The sequence below is a fragment of the Protomyctophum bolini genome (assembly GCF_963924005.1).
Source record: "Protomyctophum bolini genome assembly, chromosome: 2".
NCBI classification, from domain to species: Eukaryota; Metazoa; Chordata; class Actinopteri; order Myctophiformes; family Myctophidae; genus Protomyctophum; species Protomyctophum bolini.
In genome coordinates this window covers 11,949,498-11,974,177 of record NC_137863.1, presented here as the reverse complement: position 1 = coordinate 11,974,177, position 24,680 = coordinate 11,949,498, and the positions used below count along the sequence as shown (strand labels likewise).

General features: G+C 40.3%; 1 protein-coding gene across 1 annotated transcript in view; it reads right to left on the bottom strand.

The window, feature by feature from the left end:
- Positions 1-234: 234 nt before the first annotated feature.
- The window catches only part of cntn6 (contactin 6), a 36,427-nt gene continuing 11,981 nt past the window's right edge, over positions 235-24,680 (bottom strand). Inside the window, exons 7-22 of the mRNA XM_080788279.1 lie at positions 24,079-24,263; positions 20,889-21,031; positions 19,931-20,060; positions 19,250-19,400; positions 13,518-13,645; positions 12,029-12,201; positions 11,354-11,471; positions 10,523-10,681; positions 9,601-9,750; positions 8,691-8,761; positions 7,722-7,956; positions 7,378-7,493; positions 2,785-2,965; positions 2,199-2,311; positions 1,203-1,371; positions 235-830 (exon numbers count right to left, since the gene is read on the bottom strand). Coding sequence (XP_080644405.1) covers positions 745-830; positions 1,203-1,371; positions 2,199-2,311; positions 2,785-2,965; positions 7,378-7,493; positions 7,722-7,956; positions 8,691-8,761; positions 9,601-9,750; positions 10,523-10,681; positions 11,354-11,471; positions 12,029-12,201; positions 13,518-13,645; positions 19,250-19,400; positions 19,931-20,060; positions 20,889-21,031; positions 24,079-24,263 — 2,308 coding nt within the window. The 3' untranslated portion in view covers positions 235-744. The remainder of the gene's footprint in view (positions 831-1,202; positions 1,372-2,198; positions 2,312-2,784; positions 2,966-7,377; positions 7,494-7,721; positions 7,957-8,690; positions 8,762-9,600; positions 9,751-10,522; positions 10,682-11,353; positions 11,472-12,028; positions 12,202-13,517; positions 13,646-19,249; positions 19,401-19,930; positions 20,061-20,888; positions 21,032-24,078; positions 24,264-24,680) is intronic.

Genomic DNA, 24,680 nt, shown 5'->3' with positions numbered 1-24,680 from the left:
AATGCACCTCCTGCCTTCACCTATTTTATCTGTACCGTGTGGTGGCAAATTATCTCCTTGTTACACTTATATCAGAATGTAAAGAAACAATATTTTTACACAAGTATGACACAAGTATGTCTAAATAACATTGTACTTCAATAAAACTGCCCTTTTGCAAATTATATAAGGCAAGGCACCTTTGTCTCTAGTCTAGAGCAGTTTTCCTCATCAGCTTTTCCTTTTGGACCCTTGTCCATAAAGCTGCAAACTCATTCCTCAGGTTGCAAGACATTACCCAAGACATTTATGTGTAAAATAAATGTGAATAAGCACAGAACCAAATCGTTGACTTTCTGGCAGCATCCACTTTTCTATACCGTTGTGAGTAGTGATAACAAGTCAAGAACCAACGTTCTGGACTTGAGTTTAAAGTTGAGATCAAGTTAAAACATGATGATGGGAAACCCAAAAAATGCTCCAGTTTCATATGCATTCATAATAATCAAAAGTAAGTGGGCTCGAACTAAAGCTAATAATAACCTTCATTAAGACTTGAGCATCATACTGGTGCTGAAATCAAAGGTGATTTTAGTTTTATCGGTATATGGCTGTTGCAAATGGTTCCACAGTACATTTTGTGGTTACAGCCCATTGCTGAATAATGGTTTATTACACAATTCTGAAATGTAGAAGCAACTTTTAAAATATAAGGATACATTTCTCTAAATAAATTAAGGTATTGTAATTTCAAGGTATTGTAATCTATAAAGTCAACATTGAACATATACAAAACATTAAAACAAATATCTTTCTTGGATCTGAATGAACATGTCCTTTTGAGTTGAGACCTGTAAAAGAAGAAAAGCAGGCTAATATTAGCTCTAATGGCACACAAACCTAGTCAAAAACAGTCAAAAACATGTCTCCGTCCAGGTCTTACATGGAGCTTTAGCATCGAATAAGCAAAATTAAGATCTAGTATGCATGTAGATGTGAAGTTGCTTATAAATATATCATGTTACGACACTGGTTCTCAAACTATTGGACCCCTGGCTAAGGGCCACATTGAGAAATGGATAAAAAATTTATATTATTACGTTTTTTTATTTAATAGTCTTTGACAATTGACAATAACGACAATTGGTTAAATAGCACGACAATCTTTTCCCCCTCTTTTCACTTTGAAAACCACTGTAATAAGAAATGCTGCAGTCTCTTACTTGACATCTTTGGTATCCGGATGGGACCGCTGCTGCTGCCATCACCTCCGTCCGTGAGCGCTTTAATCTCAATGAGGTAGTCCTCTCCAGAGGGAATCTGCAGCTCCACGCTGGTCTTATTGGTCTCCAGCACGTTAGTTCTGCCATACCAGTTCTGACGGTACACAACCTGAGGATGAGACAGAGAAATAGCGAGGGTCCCAGAGCTATCATTCTAAAATCCTAAAAATCTGAGAAATTAAGAAGCCAACACAGTAACATTTTACAGTGAAAAGCGATTCAAGCTGCTGGCAGATACCTAGATTGGTAGAGCATTGTGTGCAATCAAATACCATCCTCTATATACTGTACAGTACCTTTGTGTATTGCATTCGTGTACATTATTTCAGTTTAGTGCAAAATACCAGATGTAATCATGGGTTAACTTTCATAACAGGTCAAAAGAAACATACCATAATAATAAGGCAGTGAGTAGCCAAAATTAACTGCAGCAGATTAAGTCTTAGAATGGAGGAAACAATATATTTTCTTTAATTCACTGAAGCACCATCGCTGAATTATTAAACTGTTCTGCTCCACACACACTGTAGACCTTACAAAAGGGCTTTTCAGATTCTTTATCAAATGTGTTGACAGAAATGAGCAAGTTTATGTATCTCTGGGCAATTTGCAATCATACAGTAAAAAAAATAAAAAGGTGAATCACATTATCAAAGATACTGCTCTCTTTTACATAATATGCAAAGTGAATAATAAGATTCATTGTTGTGCTGGTTGGATGAAGCTGAATTCCCTCTGTGGCACGATGCTATTCGGTTTATCACCTGGAACAGATCTTTTAATTTTGAAAGGCCAGACAGGGCCAATCCATAATGTGACACTGGAGTGCTGCAAGACTATCTTTCCACTGCAATGAGAGAACCATTTATTGAGGTGACAGCTGCTGAGGCTGTATTTGTTTCCCCAGTTCCAGCTATTACTCTGACAAACTCTCACCTTGTATCCCGTCACCTCAGACTCATTCTCCATTGCCTTGACATGTTCCCAATTTAGAAAGATCTTGGAGTTGGTCAAGTTCCACTCAATATTCCCAGGGGGCTGACTTGGAGCTACAAGATATGTAATTATACAGTTGCATGTTACTAGCAAATACAGATAATTAATTCCAACATTATCTCATTATGTTTAAGGCATTTCAGTAATCAGTCTTTATTTAATCACCCTGTATTTCTGTAAAATTAGCATTTAATTTTCTAGCATGCTTTCAATACATCCAAAAGCTAGCATGAACATGTCATTCTGGAATCGGATTAAATCAGAATGTCATCTTCACAACACCTCAAGAGAAGCATACTGTAGTAGTATGTCTTTCTATCTTTCTCAAATAATGTTTGGTGGCAGTAATGCTTGTTTAGGTATAGTTTGCTTGATCTCAGGTAGCATCTATAGTATACAGTACATGTAAATGAACTGTACCTGTTGTCACTTATCAGATATTTGCTTTACCCGTTGGTACAGTACCCCCCCAAAAAAGAAATAAATAAAGCATTCTGATTGTGTTCTGTACCAGCTGTAGACTCACGTGGTTTTTTGGTGGTGATGTTAAACACAGGGGTGGACGGTCCCAGTCCAGCACTGTTCAGAGCCCTGACTGAGATGAGATACGCTGTGCTTCCCTTGAGGCCAGAGAGCAGGGCTGCTGTTTCCTTGACCCTGACTCTTTCTGCTTCACTCTCTAGAGTCCCATCTTCCCAACAGAGAACCTGGCCCAAAACAAACAAACAGGAAAACAGTGGCAGTTATATTTCTAGACAACTTAAGTGGGAAAATAGCCTGGCTACATCCTCCGAATCGCTAGCCACGACCATAAAAACAAATGCTCTGGCGAATATTAGAGTGAAACGAAATGAAACTTCAAGCTTAGTGTCAGGCTAGTGGCATGTGGCACCAACTAACGGAAGACAAAACACAATGACCCAATTACTGTCCGGCTAAAGCGATACTTTGCCCATTTTTAGACATCGGATTCTGTTTACTTGCGGAGTAAAACATATACTTTTATTCAGCGACACAGCAGGCAGGACATACAACCTTTCGACCGTTGTCGACTGTTTCACGGTCGAAACGTTGTATGTCCTGCCTGCTGTGTCGCTGAATAAAGCTTTTCTGGAGCATAACTATCCCATGATAAACCTTTTGTTTGTGTAGTGTTTAGAATGAGTAGTGGAAAGTCACTCATTCAAACACACTTCAACAAGCTTTTTTCACAGGATGTTATACTTGATAAGTAACATCCCATTCTGTGCCTCTAGTGACAGTTGGATTTGACATCCACACCAATGATGGCAGGTAAATGTTTGATCTTGTGTACCCACAGCCCCCTTGGAGGCATCTAGCAGTAGAAATGGTACCATCCTGTGGTAAAAAAAAAAAATCTAGTATTGTGAGCTTAGTCAAGAGTAAGACCAATATATTATGGGGACATGGTGTGTAAGGTGTCTTGTAGTCCCAAAGAGTCCAGATATGAAATTATTTTATTGGCAGTAAACATGCATCACAAATGTTGAAATGTGGATCATCATGCTTAGTTTTTTGTTGCAGTTAGTGCAACATTTTAATCACACCTTAGTGAATATTGTAAATATGATTATTTCCGCAAATGTTCATCCAGATTCCCAGAATAGGGACGCTATGATTTAAGTGTTCAACTATAATGGCTGGCATTAGGGAGACTCTCACTGAATGCACGATCGCTTTCACTTCAAAGTGTGCATCTCACTTATCAAGTAGTCTGGTGCATTTCAATGTCTTAAACAAGAGACATTGATTATCAGTGTTTTTCTCCATATTACAACTATTCTCATCACAAACGGAAGGACACAATTCAAAGAGATGATGTTCTGGTGTCTCCCAGGGTCCGCTCACATGCTGTGAGCTTGTAGGTCTGCTATTCTTGTCTAATGTTATCAGAATAGGGACTCTGGGTTCATGTGGTTAGAGATCCCTTTATCTAATAAAAAAACACTCTGTTGGCGGTCAAAGAAGGCTAGGGACACAGGTGCGCCATATCCAATCAACTCAAAACTATATGTAAACATGACTATAAATAATTATATCTATGTATGTATGTTGTCCTATTATGTGTCTTTGTAATGTGTTGTGCACAAAAGATATTGATAGGAAAAAAGCCAATAAAAAAATGTATCATAGTAATACTTACATTGTGAGGATTAAAGTAGGAATTAGAGAACAAGCAACACCATTATTTATAGGTGCTCTAAATAATGGACTGGTTTATTGTTATCCCTGTCGTCTAAGGTGACTTTTAAAATTGAAGGCCGAGCATTGAGCATATCATTATATATTTTTCATAGTAAACCAGTAAGACGCCCTGAGGGCACGCATCCGCCTGGGTGACGGCATGCGGCAGACTGCTGGGCGAGTGCTAGCACTTTGGCATGGGCGGTCAGATAAACATATGGAATTCATTCTGTACTGGCCATATATGGAGCGTGTCTTGAGTCTACAGGGTTTTATGAGGTCCGGATCAGGAAACGAGAGACGTAAATGCATGTGGATGGAAATGTTATAGCATTTGCACTTACAGTAGCAATGCAGCCTAATCTCAGTTTGACCACCTCCTAATGTGACTTGAGTGATCAGGTTACTATCTGTATTCCATGCATCCTGGATATTCTTACGCCCTGGACATTTTATACAGCTAGCTTTATCCAGACGTGTAAATGTGTAAATTGGAATTGAAGGCATTCAATGAAAAATCCTTCAAGAGGCTGCATTTCTTTTGTTCTGTTTTGATATTAAAATTATGTGTTCATTTAACTCTGAGAGTATACAAATGTGGTTACATACAGTAATATGTAGAGTTAATTGAACACTGAGGCAGGCTCAGTTTAAAGCACAGGCTTTAAACAAAGGGGTTGCAGCCCAGGGGGCCTGGCAGGCCACAGGCGTCAATCAATCAGGCTCTAATTTTATTTTCTGTCACAGTCTTTTCCATCTCGTAACTGTGTGTGTGTGTGTGTGTGTGTGTGTGTGTGTGTGTGTGTGTGTGTGTGTGTGTGTGTGTGTGTGTGTGTGTGTGAGTGTGTGCGGGAGCAGGCGACATGACAAACAGAGAGAGCGTCGGGCTCAAGGCAGGCTAATGAACAGTCCACTGGGGCCTGATAACTCAACAACATCAGGTAATGAATGGTTTTCTGTGAATGTATGTGTTCACTGTAATTGTTGACAAACGTATTGCAGAAGGTCAGGAAACTGACCAGTGATTTCTTAACAATATCCAATTCCTCACAGAATAAATATAAATAATGAAGTACTCAAAAGACTTGTAAAATGACTTACTTACTTACTTTACTTATGCCAAGGGGAATGACCCTTTTCAAAGAATGTAAATATAAAAATTAGCGTAAACAATGTGGCAAGGGAACAATTACAGATCATAATGAAAAGGAACATCAGACACATAATTGCCATCACACACATTCGACCATGAGAAAAACATTACATTTCTTTAGATCGAAAATCAAAAATGTTTCTAAGTATAGCTATGTTTTAACGAATTAAGCTCTCAGCAGCTGAATGCCAATGCTATATATACATTCCAAACACAAAATTAAGACATTTGAGTAGTACTGTCTGATCATTGGTGTATGTGTACGTATTGTGTAATAACGATTGTTGAAAATGTCTGTGCTTTCCCTCATCAATTATTATGTTGAAAGTGTGCATATGCTATATTTGTATTAACTTGTACTGTACATATCATCATGATGGCATTTTTCAGCTGGTTTAGGATATTGCATGGTGGTATTTGGCGAAAACAAGCCACCTTCAACTGCCCATAACTTTTAAGGGATTATCGCGATGGCACATTTATTTTCCCGACTCTACAGCCTCTTTCAAAGTGATTGGTGGATGGATCTTTGGGAAGAATAATATTCTATGATTTTTCAAAGGTTCGTGAAAATGTCCGGAATGTCTGGCAAGGGCAGCTATAGACAATGTAATTTTAACTCTGGAAATTAATGGGTTAATTTACTCATCTTGAAACTGGACCCAGATAATACTCTCTAGTCTACCTGATACAGATTCATTCAGTATTTAGCAGAAAAAGTACACAGAAGATAGAACAGCAGTGTGTGTGTGTGTGTGTGTGTGTGTGTGTGTGTGTGTGTGTGTGTGTGTGTGTGTGCATGTGTGCGAGCGTGCATAGCCGGGGGCCTCATTTTCTGAAGAAATTTTACGGAAATGTATTTCTTGAAATTCTTCTAAAATAACTAATATGCAAGAGAACTTTTGAGTATTTGATGCCAAGTGAAACCACAGGGGAGCTCTACTTTCACTATTCTGCCATTGACATACTAGAGAACTTATTATAGTGATCAAAGTTACTAATGCTTTTTCAACCATTTCACCAACATCAATCATGTTGTCTATGAAGGCTTTCTTTTCTTTTATAACAATGGCATCCTCGCTAACACATATTACTTCCCAAAATATATACTGCAAACCTGAAATCTTCATGCTGTGCTACAAGTCGAACAAATAGTCACATTAATCATTGCTTATTGCTAACCACAACATTTCCTAACCACATATTTTGTCCTTCTCTCCAACTGCAATATATGTACAGTATTGTCTTCATAATTTACACGATCTCAAATTTGAATGCACCAATACTGCTTTTTCACTGAGAACAGCTGCACTGCTTCTCTTGGATCAACCTCAAATCATCTCCTCGCTGCCCTTCCTCTAGGCCTTTTGAGCAAACGCAATGTATTAACTACATGACCAATGCTATCTCCCTTTAGAGTTTCAACATCCATAGCTAGGGAAGGTGTTTGTTTATCCTGCAGTGAATGATGTTCACACCTTTCGTTTCTGTGAGCAGCACTCAGGCAGGTTGGTGCGCTGGGCTCTGTGGGAAACTGGAGCAGCTGTGAACAAACCCCTTCGTTTCCCCAGATTAAACTGTGAAAAATCTGCTGCTCAAACACAAGCCTTTCGTCAGTGTTGAAACACTTCACACAAACATCCATCCACAGTCACCTTCTAATGAATGACAGCTTATTGTAGTGCCAATCATTTAAAGATTAATGTCTGATTATTTTTTTCCTCCTTATTATTATTATTATAGGTATTTCTTTATTCATACCTCATATCCAATGATCCTCCCAGTGCTGGAGCCGGGAGGGATGGGCTCCCAGTACACTTCAATCTCAGAGGCTGACACGAAACGCACCCACAGACTGGACGGAGCCTCCAATGGCTCTGAACACACGCGCACACACACACACACACACACACACACACACACACACACACACACACACACACACACACACACACACACACACACACACACACACACACACACACACACACACACACACACACACACACACACAGGGCAGACCATGAATTATGAATTCCAGATGGCAAAAATAGAGAAGGTGCACATTTGCATATTAGAATTACGTAACAGGTAAGTGGGTATACCTTCTTCTGCAGAATACACGATGACCACAGAGCTAAAAGGTCCTTCACCCATGCTGTTGAAGACTCCGACTCTCACTTGGAACTGGGACAGCGGTGAGATGCTGTCATTCCTGTAAGTATATCTGGACGCATCGGCCGATGCTAGCACTGTCTGGATCCAGGTGCTGGCACCAAGTGGGCAGAAAGCCACAACATATCCAAAGTCCTCTCCGTTTTGCTGTTCCTCTGGAATTGGCTAGAGAAGTGAGAGACATGATATCCCTTCCTCGCCTCTGTTACACAGATTAACCCATTTAGGCTTGATGTCGAAATAAAATAAAAATGTCTTCTGAAAGAATATATTTTCAAAGATTTGTGTCTCATTTTCACAATATTAAAAAAATAGCAGATCTACAAGCTCATAGCTACGAGCTTGTAGATCTGCTATTTTTCAATAGCTAAATTATAACATAATGCTTAGTTAAAACAGCAAAAGCGGTTCCCACCCAAAAATGGGTTAAGTAGATGGCCCTTATGAGTCACTTTTTACACTCTGAGTTAAAATAACACAGTGGATTTTACTCTGTGTACTTAACACATGGGAAATGCAGCTGACATGTAAAACTAAAGTTTACCTTATAAAACAACTAAACAAGGCATTCAAAAGTGCAAATTTGGCACCGTTTTGTATTGAGCAAAGTTTGTATAAAATATTCAAATTAACTACATACCGGTACTTTAATGTCCTTCAATGCGTAATTCTTGATTTATGTATACGCAATTGGCATTAATTGGCTCAGTATCTTTTATGATTTACACCACACGAGAAACAGCAATCTGCAAATCACTTCAGCTCTGCTTTTAATTAAAAAATCTGCTCAATTGAAGCCACACTGCTGCAAATGATTCTAACAAAATCCCATTCATGTCAAAAGATGTGAAACGCAGTCTGCCACAATGAAGGCCATTTCATGCCTGTGATCCTCTCACCTCCCATATGATGACAAGCTCTCCTCTACTTCCTCCACCTCCACTCACGTTTACGGGTGCAACTTCTGGAACTACATAAACAATGAAAATAAAAGCGGGGAATTCATGTCATTTTGGTTGTAACTCCACACTGTCTAAAGTGATAGAATTTTAAGTAGACAGCTTTGCCCAAGTTTACCTCAGGTACTGTATGGACAGCATCTTATTTCCATAAGACACTATAGTTTCCAGGTTAATCACTTAGCAGGGGAATCACATATGCATGATCTGACAGTGGCATGACCACCCATGTATGCTGCTGCTCATAGGCAGGCACAGTATATCGTCTCCATGTGTGAGACATCACAGGGGACCTGCTCCGTTCTTGATTGAACCAGCAGGATGGAATCTGTCGCCTCAAAAAGAGACGCTGTCATGCCATTGCTTTATGGCGTGCATGGTGTATTTGATATGCTTCGTCTTGATACAGACATTAATTCAAAGTGGCAGAATTTGCAGTACTGATGTAAACAGCAGTGTAAGTATGAGTGCTTAAATGCTTAAAAATATAATGCCTCTTGAGTCGTGACTTGTGACAATTGCTAGCGCAGTGAAAATATGTCATCCTGTCATCACAAACAGATGTATAAATTACAGTAACTCTAGTCTTGTCTATTCTGTTTGCTAAATCAAATCAAACATTGTTTGTGTCAATCAGGCTATGCGGGTAATGTATTTCTTCTTCATTGAGTTGGTTAACAATGACAAAACCTCATTAGCCATGCAGTGGACTGGTGTGAAAACCAGTTAAAATTGTAGGATTAAAAAGAGCTGTCATACAGAGAAATAAATAAAGCAGACTGCAAACTCACATTTCCTCACTGTGATTGGTGGGGTTGGCAAGAAGTGAAACAATGAAGTGAGGGGTTACCTGCTGCTTTGGTTCGGATCTGTGTCGATGGCATGCTGGCTTCTCCTACACCCACACTGTTGATTGCTACGACCCTGAATTCATAGTCCACCCAAGGGTTCAAATCTTTCACAGTTGCATGCAACATCTCTCCACGCACAGAATCAGGAACTAGGATTAAAGAAAATTGAATTCAGATATCTCAACTAACCAATATAGTACAAACACTGAATGCAGTGACATGACATTCAAATAGACATAAAAAAGAATCTTCTTTCTAACACCTTTTGGCTAAACAGAATCATCAACTCTTCTTCAACCAAATTACATTTCCACATGTGAATAATAATATAAAGGGTCATGGTTGCTGCAAAGTACTTTTGATGGTGGTTTAGCTGATATATTTCTCTGTTAATTTGTTATAAAGCTCTATATTCTGATAATAATCTACAATGTGTTTGTTTAGTTACGTGAGTCTCTCTGTCTCTCTATTTAAATGAAAATTACACATTTTTGGGCATTTCCATTATGCCTTAATCCAAACTACTGACTTCCAAAGTTTGTGGTAACCAGGGCCCGAAAAAACTTTTTCATGTCCAATAATGTAATAGGATATGTCAAACAGTTTTTTAACCCTTATTACAGGCCAGTAACAATGCAGTACTCTAGGTAATAAACCGGTCAGATGGTATCCAAAAACGACTCTCTCATTGAGTACTTTAGTACATTTATTTGAAAAGTTCTTTGTAGGACAAATAATTGTATCCTTCCACCAGTTTAAGGACCACGCATTAAACTGTAGGTGTAGCAATAAAGCCACTTTCACATAATTCAGTACAGTGTTGCTGTGAAATGTCTTACATTACACTATATTACTATGACTGTGTCTACAAAGTACCAGTATAAATTGCAGTAGCCAGGTGACATTGGTATGCTACAGTACCTGTTCGGACGTTTTGCCACCCTATGGAGAAGGGGGTCCTGGCCTGCAGCATGTACATGGTGACAGGGCTGTGGTTGTCAGGTCCAGACCCCCAGGACAGCCGGACTGTGGTGTCAGTGATTCCACTCACAAGCAGACTCTCGGGGGAACCGGGAGGCCCTGCCAGGCCCCAGAGACAACAACACTCAGCTTTACATTAGAGCAGCAGCCCAAACAGCAACATGCAATCAATCAAGGTTACATGCAGTAGATTCACGCATGGCAGGCCCCAAAGAAAAGGCATTTAGCGCTTCATAGCTCCAGCTAAATATGCATCAACTGATCATTGGTGAAAATACAGTGTCTGTTAGAGAGAGGTGTCAAATGAATTAAGCAATATCACAAGAGGCACAACTGTGATTCGGTCATAGGCATGAGGCCACAGGCTAAGGGCCAAGCCTCCTCATACAAGACCTCTAGTTTGAGGGTGCTTAACTGGTGCACTTGGCCGACAGCTAGTAGCTACTCAGCGCAGTGTTTTGTCCGAACTCCATGCAGGCACTAACGGAATCTTCGTCAGCGTATTTGGAGCCGAGATGGTTGTCATGTATATGGCATTCCTGATGTCAGCAGTTTACTGCTGTCAATGTGCAAGTTTGACTATTGACAGCCATTTCTAGGGGGCCAAAAAGTCTTACATACATGACTTTGCCATCCATAGAACCCTGCTGCTAAAAACCTACTGTACAGCTGTCTACAGAGACAGTTCTCATCTGAAGGGAGTTTCCAATAAACAATAAGTAGAAATGTGCAAAGTCCCTACTTCCTTCAAAAGAGCATACTGTAGCCTACCTCTGACAATCAGGTCTGCTGCTGCTGAGACGGTGTCAACTTCAGTGTGCACCATACACACATACTTTCCAGAATGCTTCAGTTGGATGTTCCTCACCATCAGGTCACCAGCAGATCCCTAATGAGAAGACATATTTCATCACCGGTGACTAGCTACTTTGAATCACTGGTGCATTGCAGTGGGTAGTAAAGAGACTTTTGGCCTTTGTAAATCACATAGCACAATGTTCTCAATTTCTATGAGCCTTTTTTTTTTTTTAAGAATGGCTCACTGAAGTTTAAAGGTGAAAGCGATGATGCTCAGTATGATACAGGTTTTAGCGTGACATGTCTGCTCCTAGAGAAGCATAAATCCTGTAATCAAACAGGGTTGCGCTCCTTTGTTGAGAGAGCTGACAGATGATTTACTCACAAGATCACCTCTACACTGGGGAGATTTCATCTCTGTCTGCAGGCTTTATACCTAAGGCCTAGTCTCCTGTCATGACTGCATGAAGCGTAGAAGCTTTATAGCACATGAGCTTAAATATAGAAATCCAACTTCAAATATTATGTCTCGGTTTAGGGGCTTCCACTATTTTGTCAAAATTTCTGATTATTTACAATACTCTTTTACTACTCCACTTCTCACGCCACAACAGGGAATTATTACCATGTATTAGAAACTGTACGTACCCCTCCAATCATCTCAAAATGATCCTGCCTGCTGAAATCAATGGGCTTGCCATTAAAGAACCATTTGAAGACAGGATCCAGGGAGGAATCAGTGAATACCTCGCATGGCAACACGATGCTTTGTCCCACTGTGGCATCCAAACTCAGAGGAGGAACTATGATTCTGGTTGGCTCTGTTATATAATTCACACAAACACAAACACACACACACACACACACACACACACACACACACACACACACACACACACACACACACACACACACACACACACACACACACACACACACACACACAGTCGACCGACGAGGAGATGAGACACGCTTCACTTCTCAATAGCGTGTGCTGTTTTCATATCAAAGCTGCATTAAAACAAAACCAGCTAATCATCGTGTAATACACTCAATATACCTTGTGTTGGGTATGCTTCTTACTTCATACGAGTTAACAAATTAGACAGAAAATGCAGGGACAACAAGAAAGAATAATCCCAAGACAGGCCGAAAGCCTTGGGCACGCTGCGAGGGACAGACCCAGGAGAAGTGAAGAGGATAGGGAACCGGGAAGTTCTGACAGACCCAGGAGAAGTGAAGAGGATAGGGAACCGGGAAGTTCTGAGCACTATACAAGACAAAAGTGTCTTGGAATTATGAAGTGTTATGATAGGCTACTTATGAATCATTATGAAATGCTTCATAATGTATTATGATTATTGTAATATAAGGCATTATGAGTACTTGCATGCTTATAAGTATAACTGTAATTAGACAGATTGTAATGCATAATATGGATTTTTATAACTCATTATACACATGGGGTTTAAGTAAAATGTTCCTGAAATTACCCTGGGGGATAAACAGTTTTTATCTTACCTCGTGCACTTTATTAGTTACAACATATTATTTATTGCTGCCTGTGGCACCGTGTCAATGTAAAAAGTAGATAAGTAGAGAACATAATGAATCTTAATTTGTCTGCTGTGCTAATGGAAGGTGGGAGAAGGTGTAATAAAGTGACCTCCACTTAACTTCCATCTGGAAGAGAACGTTTTGCCTAAAATCCAACAATGAATAATTAAACACAGCTATCACAATGTCAACTCTTAATGGGAATAAAAACACCCCTCCCTCTCTCTCTCTCTCTCTCTCTCTCTGTGTGTGTATAATCACCCATTATTTAAATATTCAAATCCAAAATTGCAAAAGCAGCTCTTTTCAAATTAAAATGTTGGTGGCAAAAAAAGAAAGAAAGATCTTCTCTCTCAGTAATATAGATGCCAACGGTTGGGCCCCACACTCTGCAGTCTGGACCATAACTCACAGCTGACAAAACCATGGATGACTTATATTTCTGTCAAACCAGCAGGAACATAAAATGACTATATATTTTATTATCAATTTCATGCTTGGGTTAGTATTTTTTTTCCCCCTTAACAAAGGTTTAAACCATCTGCTTAAATGGTAGTAAAACCTGTGGGCAGAAAGGTACCTTTAACCACCAGCGAGCCCGTGCTACTGGACGTTCCAAACTGGTTCCTGGCCACGCAGGAGTACCTCCCCGCATCCGTCTGACTGATGTTGGTGATACGCAGGGTGCCGTCATCCATGATTGTCTGTCTGGAGAGGTTGAGAAAACAGAAACCATGCTACATGATTCCATATCACAGGCTAGCCACTAGCAATCAGTTACACAGTAAAATCGTATGTGTTCATTTAACACGTACAAAACAACATGGAACCTTATTATTCGTCCATTTGGTTACATTCGAACACGTGTGTAAAATGAATACTGAAGATTTACAGTAACTGTATGCTTTGTTCTTTAATTAATTGAAGAAACCAGGCAGGATGCTATTAATTACATTCACAGCTTTTAGTTTTTTAACTTTTTTCCCCCTCTGATTCATTTTAATGGTGCTTCAGAGACACCATCTTCAATAGGAGCACATTTGCACACAAAACATATCATTGTCTGAGCAGTGAGCACAACATATTTACATGGAATTGCATGGAATGTTTCTATTAATTAGACACACAGCGGTAGACAATGGACAGAACTACAGTACAGTGCGCTGTAGAGAGAGCGTGAATGGAATATTCACCGGTGGCTTCATCATTCTAGAGTACAGAGTCACTATCAACACAGTAAAAGACCTCCCTGAAAGGTAATAAACTGAGATAGTCAGATAGAACCATCTCACTGAAAAACACTCTCTGGTCTCAGGAAGGGAGGGAGGTTTTGGGGATTGAGATGTTGAATCTAATGGAACAGTGCATGACTATAAAGCTGCACTCAAAACAGTAACCTCGTTGTTATTGTTTCTTCCCTCGTGTTTCCTGTTATGAAGGGATATCCTGTGGAAATGTAGAAAAGAGACTAATAAATTAGATAGCGCTTTGTTCAAGTGTGAAAAACAAGGAGGATCCAGCAGGCGTTTCCCTGGATAGCACTGTAATCTATATTCCAGAAGCAACAGACAGTACATGGAGACTTATTTTGGCATGTTATTTTCAAAAAGACAAGTGAGAAAGCATGTAACATATGCATAAATGATGCAGATAATGTGTTCACATGTGACCTTTGGTTGCGGCAAATCAAACACAAAAGCTGCAAGCTATGAGCAGCCCAGCTTGGAAATCAAACAATTTCCCTTTAGCTGCTCCTCAGAATAAATATGTATTCACTCGGCCTGAGCAGAGACCCAGAGAGCATGTCTGACAGTGGGTGCTTTGCACTGATTTATTGACAAAAATATCAAACGCTGAGTGATGGAGGCGCACTGAGAACATGACCTGAGGGGCAATGAGCTGCAAAACAAATAGAAACGTAAAGAACTATCTGCTTGGTGGACAAATCCCGTTCCACAACGAGCATTTCTATTCTCGTCCGGACGCACTGCCTGTGTAATCACTTCTTTCTCCTTTTCCCCATGACCAACCCTTGGAAAATATGATAACTAATCAATCCCACAGCTCACATGTTAAGGCAGGTCCAGTGAGTTACGGAAAGCCTATGGAGACGTGGCAGCACATTATTGATTTGAGACACAGTCCAAAAGAGTGGGGAGACTGGTGAGAATGACAAGTCATGGCGCTACGCTGTCTGTTAACACTAAAAAACATTTGTCCCATTCTGCAAGGGGGTTAAATATATAAGGATATTGAACTGTGAGTGACACAACTCTTTCACTTCTGATTCATTCATTTGTATTTTAAAGGGTTATTTCATTTCATCATCTACGTCTTATGTGAACACCCAGACAGTTTTTAAGTTACTTGATTCAGTATTTAGATATTTGATATTCATTTTAGCTGCCCCCGCCCCATTCCTATACAAACCCATTATACCTTCAAACTCCATTTTAACCATGAGAGATTCATCAAAAACACCCATACTTTTTTCTGGTGATTGATTGTGTCCTTCTAATACGTGAGGGGGCCGTGGTTTTGGATAATGACAAGCTGCTGTGGGACCCAAGAGACTAAAGAATCCAAACAATATTTAAAAATAAATGCTCACATACTGTATGTAGGTCACGCCCATTTCCACCTACTGGAAATGCTACTCCTACAGATTTTGTCAGAAACTCACAAATACGACACATGATCTCTGGTCTGTGCCCCTGTGGGTGCATTCTTATTTTACATAGAAAACCAAAAATCATCGTCCAAATCAACCCATTTGAACCACATATCACGAGACCTCTATACAACCATAGCCAAAAGCTATTTCACGAACGCCCCCCCCCCCCCCCCCCCCTATACACACACACACACACACACACACACACACACACACACACACACACACACACACACACACACACACACACACACACCAACAAAAGCATGAAAGAGGGAGTGTGATATATTGACGTTTTTTGCGATACTGATATTGTGCATGTTCATAGCTCGATAACAATACGATAACGAGATATTGTGCAGCCTTACAAGGGGCACCACAAATGTGAAATGTTAATCCATATATCATATATTGTAAGCTATTTCAATTCCTTGCATCTCAAGAGCTGCTAGGGGCAGCCACAAGATCTTTTATATTACTGATCAACTGCCAAATCAGCTACTGTAGTTGCTGAGCTTTGGCTGCCTGCTCTATACTACTATTATTTTTGACAGCTTTGTGTGTATGCCTGTTTGAGGATGAAATGTTAATCAATCAATTAGCACAACTTTTGTTCACAAAGTTGCGCTAATATTTTAGAAATAGGTCTACAATACTAATTATTAGTTTTGTGGATTAATTTGCGTTTAGTGACCCCAGTGCCCCCCACAAAATGACCGGAACTACTTAATATTCACCAAAACCAGAGCAGAACCCCCACCACGGGACTCGGGCAATCAATTAATACAGTTGCAACCACTACATTAATGGCAAGTATTTCATACAACTTAAATTAAAAAATTGTGAACTATCCCTTTAAGTGAACATGCAGGCTAGATTGTGAGGATGACTTCTATGATCATTTTGCATTCTATTTATAAAAGAACATATGGCCCATGGGGAAATATAATTCTGCAATTATATAGCATGACAATTTGTCAAATATACACATACTGAAAATTAAGTTTAAAGGCAATCAGCTTAAGGCTGAAAGTTGGATTCCAATGCAATATGGGATTCTTCATCCAATATGATTTTGGAATTCGTCTTATCTGAGGCAGGGGATTTTAACTGCATATATTTGAAACAGCCTGGAAACATGGTCATGTGCTCCTTGAATACTGAATACACTCACTGCTGGCTAAAACAAGCTCAAGGAAAATTAAAGTGCATGACACTTTAATGATTTCTGCATGCACACAATTTGCACAGTGCCAATAAGTGCTATGCACACGCCAATCCTTTTCAGCGTTGAGGTTATTGTTTATTATCCTATGAAGTCGTAGCTAATACCCAATCAGATTCATAATGCATCTGACTGGGCTATATTTCTAATGTATTATGAAGAAATGTTGCTGTCTTTGAAACGCTTTGTCAGTGTTGCAGTTGAACACACACAGTGGAAACACTGGTGTACTTAGAAAAAAATAACATCTGGGCTTTTGACTATGATGGATGGATGTTGGAGAAAAATTGACTATTAAATATTTCTATTTACCAGAGCTGGTTTGAACTATTTTGGCAAGTATCAAGTTATGTCGCAAGTCTGTAATGACAAGTTCCAAGTCAAGTGAGGAGGCACGGCACACCCTCTACAATCTGTCAATACAGACATCTAAACTTTATTAAAGCATGTGTGGCTGACACGAAACACACCCACATACTGGACGGAACACACACACACACACACACACACACACACACACACACACACACACACACACACACACACACACACACACACACACACACACACACACACACACACACACACACACACACACACACACACACACACACACACACACACACACACACACACACACACACACACACACACACACACACACACACACACACACACACACACACACAGCGCCCCAATTCCCCAACATTACCCCACTGGGATAAAGGAACTACACAATGCCAGCATCAGGGACAATAGCTATTCTCTCAGCATAGTCCACTGGGGAGGGTGATTGATAGCAGGTGTTACCCCACTTGATCTTCTCTGCACATGGGAGTAAAATCACAGGTGCTGCGCTCCCTAATTTCCATTGACCTACTTCTAGCTCTTTAAATGGAGAGAACCTGAGGAGTCTTGGAGCAGTACAGGGACACTCAACAGGGCAGAACTGGCCTCGAGCTGCAAGGTGCAATATCCCTCTCTAACGCTGGGCAAAAATTGGACTTTCTGTTTATTTTCTTGTCAAACTGATAAGTCTGAGGTCTGCAGACATTGTGCACTCACAGCTTGGACTGGAGCTTGCACCTGGATATGGATGCCTGCAGTGACACAGTCAAGCATTGTCTATACTGTTTTCCTCTCCCCAGGCAGCTGCCTGAACCCACACAATGTTACCGTGGACAGGGTGAAGCGTGCAGCTTCAATTTCTCCCCCTCCTCTTTCACTATACACACATGAAGTGACTTGTTTTTGTAGTGAACTTGAACTATTACTTCTTGCATGGCCAGGCATCCCACGCGGCGTGCGGAAACGCACAGACAAGCACAGAGCTGCTGTCTGAGATTAGGCCTTAAATCCTAATGAGTGGTGTGTCATATATCGTAGCCTCACGATGTTGACTCGGGGATACTGTCAGATCCTGCCTCTCTGAGAGCTGAAGTTTCTGCAGACAGAATGTCTGTACTGGATCTCTGTTCTGCATCCAGCTCTTTGACATGAAGAACTCGGGGAATGAGATACAGTGCTAAGTTTCCTTCCTCATCGTATTGAGTTAATCCTCCATATAAGCGACTTTAGTTTGGGTACAGAGAAAAGCGCTATAGGCCTATAAATTAGATATTATTATTATTATTATAGAGGGTATGCGCAATTGCGCATGCATAAAGTTAATGGCAAAATCGAGTGGCAAAGCGACAGGCAAAGTGATTTTAGTTTAATGCAATCAGATTAAAATTTTCTGTTTGGATGCATGGGCTGTGAAGGCCAGAAAGTAGTTTTTTGCCACTCCGTAGGTGTTCCTGCATAACTTCCGGGTTTGATGATGATGTCACGTGCATACCCTCCATTACAGGGGTTCTCAACCCGTGGGTCGCGACCCCTCAGGTCGCAACTGAATGGCTGGAAAATGGAAATGAAGAGTTTTCATAGTACACATAGTGCATGCGTGAACTTTCCTTAATGATTATATCTGGTTTCAGTATTCATTTATGATATATTTTCTCTATGATTAAGGTTATTTTTGCAGTCAGTTTATATTGGGGGTGGGGAGGGGGGTTGCAGGGCGGGGGTCGTGAGACATGGCCAAAGCATTTCCGGGGGTCCCCGGCCAAAAACGACAGGTGGACCGTCTTGTAGTTCATGTGAATGTAGTGTTAGTGTGCTATGTAGTCTTATATCCAGCTGTGAATGTACAACATTAAACCTTCTGCAGCCAATGCCAGCCATATAACATTGTGCTCCTCTTAGAAATCCACTGAAACTTAGGCCAACACCTTATACAACAATGACATCCAACATACCCTTGAGGAGACCCATAAATAGCAATGAGCCCCAGAGATAAGAATAAATACAAAGGGAAGCCCCTTTAACCAAAGGCTATCAAAGCAGCGAGGCATTTAATACTGTACCCTACCTCTTGCTGTCCTTCAGGAGTTGGCCTCCTCTCCGCCAGGAGATGGTGGCCCTGGGGGACGCATGGGGACGGCATTCCATCACCACCTCACCGCCTCGCTGGACCAGAGTGGACTTCTTTACGGGGCTTCTGCTGAAGTCCGGCTGGGAGGCTGAGAAAACATACCCTTTACAGTGAAAAAAAGCTGCTTCAAAAATACTTTTCGCATGCTTTATTTTTCCAGCTTCTTTGTATCTGAACGGGGCATAAGGCCATTAATGCTTTGCTTTGTGCAGGGGCAACAATTATGCATCAAGCCAATTAGGGAGATTGTGAGGTGTGAAGTGAGGAGCGCTCTTATCATACATCATCATATATCTTACATTATACATCATACAGTACATCACATTCCGTGCTCAGCCAATCAAATCATCGCATTCCATGGTACAAACACACGCACACACACTCACACGTGCACACGCACACACACACACACACACACACACACACACACACACACACACACACACACACACACACACACACACACACACACACTTTTCAGTGTTCATTATAACAGTTTTGTCCGAAGTGTTTTCATTCTATTGGCAGCATGATTGGTGTGCACAGGATGATGGCCTTGTCTGTGGTTCGATCATGTCTTTGTAAACAATGCTAAGCAAACAAACTGCCAGTGCTTACCCACAACCTTGAGCTCAGCGCTGGCATGGATAGATCCATGTTCATTCTCGGCTAGGCATTGATACATGCCGGAATCTGTCAGACTGATGCTGGATAGGGCCAATATTCCATCTTCCACATGCACCCTTCCCTGGAAATATTACAAAGTTTGATCTTTGAATTATTTTATGAATTTGCATGTATTCAATGTCAATATAAATAAATTAACATTTATTTGGTAAATCAAGTTATTTTATCCATATTATATTATATATATATATATATATATTTTTTTTTTACCAGATTACAGTATGTGTCAGTTTATTTTGATAATAAATAAAGCTTCTTAAAAGCAAATAAATCCCATGTTGTTGGTTTGTTTAATTATCAAAACTGTCAACATCTATGACCTGTTCTACCAGTTCGGAATAATTATTGATTTCACAATGTTCCCAATACTATATCTGTAGTAACCATCAACAGATGTCCCGGGCCATAACATATCACAGTCACCCGTTAAGATTACCATCTAAACTACGTCACAACAATCACATTGAGGAAGGACATGGACCGAAACATTTGTTCATTGCTGCTGCTGGGTCTGGGTCATCACCATTATTAACCACACAAAAATAGCTGATCTACTAAGATCTACTAAGTTGTGAGCTTTTAGAGTGAGATTTGGTGTACACAAAAAAGCTGTCTAATTCCGTTGTAATTTAGGAATAGAGATCCTAAAAGGACTTTAAAGTAAGTGCTGGTGATCTTTATAAGCTAACTTGAGGCCTTTATTACAATCAGATAAAACAGGCATAATAAGCTTAAGCAACAGCCAATTGATTGATTTCTATGGAGCAGATCACATTTCGTGTAGTGTTTTTGATTTAAGATGGAAATGGCTTGAGACAGGTACAGTGGCTATTTATATAGGAAACTCTAGACTTGACAGGATATTCTCAATGTCAGTTAGTTGACTTGCCTCTGTTGCGAGTGGCTGCCCATTCTTTAACCATCTGTATGTAGGCTTAGGCTTAGCACGGGCTCTACATTCCCAATGCAGATTAGCCTCAATAGCCATATGTGCATCTTTCAGTGTCTGGACCCAGTGCAGATGTTCAACATCTGTACAATGGAACACATACAACATATTCAGGAAATAAGCATAGCATTTGGTGATAAAGATATTTATCTGTGATGTATGTGTCAATAATGGGCAAACAAGGAGTTGGATTCGTGAGCTGTTTGACAATAGAAGGTTATCCAATGGAATACAACTACCTTTAAGGACTACTTATTATGTGTTCCCCTGCTGTACCAAGTGAAAAAAGGAAGGGAAGGTGAGGGTGAGGATCAGACAAGAAAACAGAAACAATATATATGTATTTTTACACAGTACCTGTAGATAGAGATAGTACCTGAGATAAGATATGATGTGGTGTGCCCTTAGCATGAGGAAGTCAGATGGAACATTAATTTCAACATTATTGCTCAAAAACCACAATGAGTGAAAGTGCCACCTTGTGCTGAACTTTCACTGCAATTAACCTCCCTGCTGAAGGAATGTCAATGTTATACAGTATATGCCCACTAAGATGATTGTTCGTAAGTTTAGTATGTGCATGTTCAGCTTCTGTGAAGTCCACACTATTCAAAGCTTTTTGTACACCGATCTGCTTGCTTGCGCCGCCGCGACAGAAAGAGCAGTATGCAAAAACTCAACGTCAACATGGCTTATAATGATGGAGTGAGACTGCTGCCTAAAGTGCCACAATGCAAATCTTTGTCAGCATTGGTGTACCCACCTGTTCTGCAGTGCTGCTAAACCTAATGTACAAATGGATGTGTAGGCTAGGCTGTCTATAGCTGAGCAGCTGCAGTGGTGGTTCTACAGGTTGGCAATTGGCATACAGTAGGGTGGCAGCTTGTCACTCTATAACTTTCTACCCCAGGTGTAAACTCAATTTCAGATGTATTATTATAAACTAAAGACAATAAATTGTTTTGAACATTCCTGATTTCTTCAAAGGTTAAATCACCAATTTTTTTGTGCTACCCTCAACATATAAAATAAAATTGTCTGTGATGGACACAACTAGATAGAGCCAGGAAATCCTATACAGTCACTATGCAAGTTGTGTAGCAAATTACACCTTCCACTCAAGTCAAAGCAGGGGTTACAACTTTGATGAGAGCGTGAAGTGGAAGTAACATCTGGTAATGGAACAAAAAAGAAAAGAAGAAACGCCACGAGAGTGCACTGTATTGTGGGAACAGCAATCAGGTAAACTTGTGTTTGCTGAGCTCCTCTCCTAGTTTGATGCCAGTAAATGACGGTTACATTGTGTTGATGTGCCAGCTTGCAGTGCAGCCCTCTCTAGTGTGTCTGGTCTTACTAACTGAGCTGGGCAGTGCGTCTGTTGGTCTAACTGTGACTTGCTTGCTTGCCAGCCACTTCCAGGGCTGTGTATGCATATGCGCTTGCATGAAATTAAGCTATAATTTTCCAGCAACAACCTCTGTGTGGATGGGGAAACAACCCAGACAATAATGGGAAGGATGGCACTCCTCATAGGCGCACATCATTTTGAAACAAGGCAATGATTAACAGTCTCAGTGAAGGTTTAGGTTTAGATTTAAAATGACTATTACATTTTGAATTTAAATGTATGATTAGCTGGGCATTATGGATGCACATCTCTGATCTCTCAGTAAATATATTCAAGTGAGAATAAATAGAATTGCATATTTGAAAATGTACTTTATATAAAATGAAATCTGGGTGGATTCAATGGGCCTGATGCAGCAGATAAAATAATAACATTATCTATAATTTCAGTAGAGGACATGCTGGATCATCAGCCAGTACACGCAGAGACTCAGTCAGGTGTGACTGTGTGGCAATAGCAAATGGTTTACATGGCTCACAGGTCAGGTAGGACAGCCGCTTAGCAGAATTTAGCTTAGGGCTCCAGGGAGGTCAGGACCATGTGTGTTTGTACGTGTTGACATGAAAGGGGAAAAGTTGTGTGGGGATGAAAATACTGTACAAGCATTTGTTGATAAACTCATTGGATTGCACTTCATGCAATATAGCCTGTACTAATTCCACTTTTGTATTGAATTTGCTTATTCTTATATTTATTTCCATCAATAAATCAAGTTGTGTGTCTTTGGGCAGCTCAGAAACAGTTTAATTGGATGTGAATTGTGAAGTCAATTTCACCGTCAAAAAAGAAAAGAGGTTACACACACATCAGATGTGAATCAGATGCAGGAAATCAATTCAAAACATCATTAATAGGATTCACACCACAGGCAAAACAAAATGTTGACTATTGATGTAGTGGCAGTACACGCATTTTGGTAACACAAATAAAATAAATGTTTACTTACTGTAGACTACTAGACTATAGTACTTTAATATTATGCTAGAGTAACCCTAAAGTTTGGTTTGCTACTCCTCCCACAGTTTTGACCCATATGTCAAATTGACCGGCTTCATCGGGAATGGTGTGCTTGTATTTTGCTAAGAGAAATGTTGTATAGTTTAATTTATATAAATGTATTTGTTCATTAAATTTCCCCATTGACTGAATGGGAAAATGCGAAAACTCACATTGAAGTATTTTTTCCTTACCGTAAGCGCTATAGTTACAAAACGTGGAGGCGAGGTTCAACACACTTTCTGCTCCTCCTACAGATTTTGTCCAAATCTCACAAAAAATGGTACACATCTATCCGATTAAAACACCACAGGCAGAATTTTGGTAGTCCGTATCGTTCGGCCGTAATCGTTGTCCGAAGTTAGTGGGATGGGCCTTGAATCATAATTATGTTGCGGGTGGTTTAATCAACCCAGAGCCAAAAGCAATTCCATTTTCACCCATAGGGGCACCGCAAATGCAAAAAAGTTAACCGTTTGTTGCAGAAAAAATATTTTTGGGTGGATAAATCCCCTCCAAAATACTTACACATGATCACAGACATTGTAATTGGCTAGCAAAATTTGTGGGAGGGGCCTATATAAGCGATGGCGGCAACCACACTTATTTTCTAGTTTTAATTGTATTACATAATTTGCATTGCTTCTATTATATTGTGTACACAGGCACCTGAAGCCATCAACTCAGGAATGGAATAAAATAAATTAATTAATAAAGGATTCTTACTCTGGAACATGAGTTGTCCTCTGGCAACATTTTTTCCCCTGGAGTTCTCAGCTACACACTCATACAGCCCTGCATCCTCCGGGCGGAAATATGGTATTTCGAGAACTCCGTTGGAGTGGTTGATTTTGATCTTGCCAGGGAGTGGATTTCCATCAGCTCTCCTCCAAGAGATCGAAGGCACTGGGCTGCGGAGGTCAGGGAAGAAAAATCATGTCAGCCACTTGCTTGTTAACAGCTTACACCTAAACCCTTTTAGGACCACTCCACGTTTACACCTACACTAAATATCTTCGCTAAAACATCTGATGAAAAGCTCACAGCGCTGTTGTGAGCTTGTACTGTAGATCGGAAATCTTCACCAAATAAAGCTCCAATCATATTTGCCCCAGAATAGGGACAGTAGAGTCGTTGTAAGTTGTTTTTAAACGATATTTCTATAGGGTAAAGCAGGGCTTACACCTGCTGACTTTTCAAACGATTTAATGGTCACAGTCAAGACGAGTCACGTCGCACTCATTACTCGATCGCCAGGTATCAGGTGGTAATTTTGGTGACCCATTTTTACTGCGACATGAGACTCAGTCAGAATCAGATTCTGTTCC